At 42.9% G+C, this 4,341-nt stretch overlaps 1 protein-coding gene across 1 annotated transcript in view; it reads left to right on the top strand.

Moving 5' to 3' along the window:
• Positions 1–492: 492 nt before the first annotated feature.
• Positions 493–4,341, top strand: part of LOC127004703 (calcium/calmodulin-dependent protein kinase type II alpha chain-like) — a gene marked incomplete at its 5' end in the record, with an annotated part of 123,379 nt that continues 119,530 nt past the window's right edge. The window contains one exon of the mRNA XM_050872793.1: positions 493–601. Coding sequence (XP_050728750.1) covers positions 493–601 — 109 coding nt within the window. The remainder of the gene's footprint in view (positions 602–4,341) is intronic.

The raw sequence follows: 4,341 nt of genomic DNA, 5'->3' as shown, positions 1-4,341 counted from the left end.
CTTCCCTTCCTTTCTCTCTCCCCTTCCCAACCCTTCTCTTCCCTACCTATCCTTTCCCTTCCCTTCCCTTCCCTTACCACCTTTCTTTCTTTTCCTTTCCTTTCCCCTTACTTTTTCTTCCCTTCCCTTCTAGCCCCTACCCCTTCCCACTTAACTTTCCTTACCTTTACTTTCCCTTTCCTTTTGTTCTGTTCTCTTCCTTTCCCTTCTCTTTCCTTTCCTTCCCTCTTAACGACACCTTCTCCTGCGATCCCTTCCCCTAGCGGCGCCCTAACTAACCACATTACCCTTCGGCGCCGCATGACCACTGTATCTCCTGCGCCCTGACTACATAGACCTACTACATACCTGATACATACATTACTATATATCCCAATTAGTCAACCAGTCAACCCCCAAACAACCTAACCAACCTAACGAACTAAACACCTCAACCACTAAAACTGATCAGCTAAACAACCCAATCAACCACAAATCAACTAATCAATTCCCTTCTCTTCCTCCAGGGGCGCCTTCTCGGTGGTGCGACGATGTGTGCAGAAGACGACAGGCCTCGAGTTCGCGGCCAAAATCATCAACACGAAGAAGTTGTCTGCCCGAGGTGAGTGTGGGATGGAATTGTTTGTACGAGACTTACTTTTGGGAGGCGTTAGTAGGTCCCATATTCAACGTCCAAGCTCATATATTTGACCAGGCTTTCCTATAGGAGTTTCGGGCATTTCCAGGGGTAGTTTTTATGATCCTTCCGGTAGTCTGACCCTCCTTCTGTACCATGAACCTAAAAAAGCGTCTATGATTCTTGTCTGGTCTATATATTGTTTGTAGGTCCCCATATTCGACGCCCAAGCACATATATTTGACAAGGCTTTCGTATAGGAGTTTCGAGCATTTCCAGGGGTAGTTTTATGATCCTTCCGGTAGTCTGACTCTTCTTCTGTACCATGAACCTAAAAAAAGCGTCTATGATTCTTGTCTGTTATATATATTCTGTTTGTAGGTCCCCATATTCGACGCCCATGCACATATATTTGACAAGGCTTTCGTATAGGAGTTTCGAGCATTTCCAGGGGTAGTTTGTATGACCCTTCTGGTAGTCTGACCCTTCCTCTGTACCATGAACCTAAAAAAAGCGTCTATATATTCTGAACTCTTCTCCAAGCTCATATATTTGACAAGGCTTTCGTATAGGAGTTTCGAGCATTTCCAGGGGTAGTTTTTATGACCCTTCTGGTAGTCTGACCCTTCCTCTGTACCATGAACCTAAAAAAAGCGTCTATATATTCTGAACTCTTCTCCAAGCTCATATATTTGACAAGGCTTTCGTATAGGAGTTTCGAGCATTTCCAGGGGTAGTTTTTATGACCCTTCCGGTAGTCTGACCCTTCCTCTGTACCATGAACCTGAAAAAAATGTCTCAGAATACCAACCTATGATTCTTGTGTGGTATATATATTCTGTACTCTCCTCCAAGCTCATATATCTGACAAGGCTTTCGTATAGGAGTTTCGAGCATATCCCGGGGTAGTTTTTATGACCCTTCTGGTAGTCTGACCCTTCCTCTGTACCATGAACCTGAAAAAAACGTCTCAGAATACCAACCTATGATTCTTGTGTGGTATATATGACATGTATTGGACAAGGCTTTCGTGAGAGGAATTACATCTACAAGACTTTTTTTTTTTTTTATGTTTGTGGGTTATGATGTTTATAAATGTACGGTATGTTTTGTGGCTCGTGTTCTTTTGTATCATCCCTTTCTGTAATACTGCTTTCCTTTCGCCTGCTTTCTCTCCCAGTTGCTCTTTTGATCTACTCTTTTAAATTTCTGTGTATATCTATCAGTATCTATTATCTGTCTATCTATTATCTATATCTACCTTTTATTTATTCTACCTTTTGTCTCTTCCAGTCACCCCTTTTCTATTTCTGTGTATATCTATCTGTATCTATTAGCCTATCAGTCTATCTATTATCTATATCTACCTTTTTATTTATTTTACATTTTATCTCTTTCCGTCACCCCTTTTCTATTTCTGTGTATATCTATCTGTATCTATTATCTACCTATTATCTATATCTACCTTTTATTTCTTCTACCTTTTATCTCTTCCAGTCTCCCCTTTTCTATTTCTGTATATCTATATGTATCTATTAGCCTATCAGTCTATCTGTTATCTATATCTACCTTTTTATCTCTTTCCGTCACCCCTTTTCTCTATTCTCTACTTTTTTTTTCATTAGTGTTTCTTTTTTTTCTTTCCTTGAGCTGTTTCCTTTGCTGTACTCCACTGATCTCCACTTTTCTCTCTCCCATTTCTCTCTATTCTGTGTTTTTCTTTCACATGTTACCCCTCTCACTACCTCCTCCTCCTCTTCTTGTGTCCTCTTCTAAACTCCTCCCCTTTTCATCCATCTTCCAGTCTCTCTATGTGTCTCCATTTCTTGTATTTTCTTAAGCTTCACTTTTTCTTTTCTTTCTTTCTCTCATTCCTGTTTATTCTGTGTTTTTCTTCCACATGTTATCCCTCTCACTTCTTCCTTTTCTTCTGTCCTCTTCTAAGCTCCTCTCCTTCTCATCCATGCACCCGTCTCATCCACCTTCCAGTCTCTCTCAGTCACTCTATTTCTTGTACTTTCCTGAGGTTCAATTTTTTTTCTCTCTCTCCCATTCCTGTTTATTGTGTGTTTTCTATCTCATATTTCATCTTTTAGCAAATCCACATTTACTCCACTTTTCTCTCCTCTCTCATATTTTATTCCACTTAACAAATCCACTTCTATACGTAAGCTTTATCTTCCTCTCCACTACCTCTTCCCTGCCTATCCTTATCTTAACTCCACTTTTCTCTCCTCTCTCATCCACTTCTGTACGCCATCTTGTATAATTCACTCCACTACCTCTTCCATGCCTATCCTTATCCTAACTCCACTTTTCTCTCCTCTCTCATCCACTTCTGTACGCCATCTTGTATAATTCACTCCACTACCTCTTCCATGCCTATCCTTATCTTAACTCCACTTTTCTCTCCTCCCTCATCCACTTCTGTGCGCCATCTTGTATAATTCACTCCACTACCTCTTCCATGCCTATCTTTATCCTAACTCCACTTTTCTCTCCTCTCTCATCCACTTCTGTACGCCATCTTGTATAATTCACTCCACTACCTCTTCCATGCCTATCCTTATCCTAACTCCACTTTTCTCTCCTCCCTCATCCACTTCTGTACGCCATCTTGTATAATTCACTCCGCTACCTCTTCCATGCCTATCCTTGTGTTGTTCCGTCCACTTCCATTTAAGGATTAACTCTTCCGCCACACTTTATTTCTCCCATCTTCTAGCCTGTTCGTGACCTCTCCCTTCCTCCTTCTTCTTATCCCTTCCCCTTCCCTCCTCTTCCATCAGTCCCTCTTCCTCCTCCCTCCTTCTTATCCTCTCTCTCTCTCTCTCTCTCTCTCTCTCTCTCTCTCTCTCTCTCTCTCTCTCTCTCTCTCTCCCCCCCCCCCCCCCGTGTTGTCCCTTCCACTCCACTTAAGCTTATAATGACTTCCACCCACTCTCCACCTCCACCACCACCACCACCACTACTACCAGATTCTTCTTCAATACCACCTTCAATAACCATCATTCTCACCATCACCACCACCACCATCACCACCTCCTTTACCACCAATATCACCATCACCATCACTACCAGCTTCACCATCATTTCAACACCACCACCATCACCACCACCATCCGTAACAATGATAAGTAACCACCACCACCACCACCACTACATTCACCACCACCACCAGCAACTACAACAACAAACATCAACTCCTTCACTGTTACCACCACTGCCACCACCAATAAACATCAACTCCATCAGTTATCGTTACCACCACCACTACCACGACCACCACCATCACTCTTACCCCCTTCAACACATCACCACCACCACCACCACCATTTACAAGGCTCCTTTTTTATGTTTGTATGTTGTGATGATGCTTGTACGGTATTTCTGTTATATATCATCACTTTCTATCATCCTTATCGTCTTGCATAGCCTTCCCTTTCTCCTTTCCTTCCTTCCTTTCCTTTCCTTTAATTTCCTTTCCTTCCCGCCGCCAATATCTAGCATACCATCCCCTCCCCTCCACTGTAGATATCAACCCTTTCAATACTGTTTCCCCTTCACCTTCTATCTCTGTCTATGTCACACCACCACCAACACCACCACCACCTCATCATCATCACCACCACCTTCGTCACCTCCTCGTCTTCAGTTCTCGCCGGCCCGGACACGAATCCCTGACATCCCTCCCTCATTAGCGCAGTTACCACGAGGGGCGTAAT

The sequence above is a fragment of the Eriocheir sinensis genome, chromosome 28 (assembly GCF_024679095.1).
Source record: "Eriocheir sinensis breed Jianghai 21 chromosome 28, ASM2467909v1, whole genome shotgun sequence".
Classification (NCBI taxonomy): domain Eukaryota; kingdom Metazoa; phylum Arthropoda; class Malacostraca; order Decapoda; family Varunidae; genus Eriocheir; species Eriocheir sinensis.
This window is presented reverse-complemented; position numbering and strand designations above follow the sequence as displayed.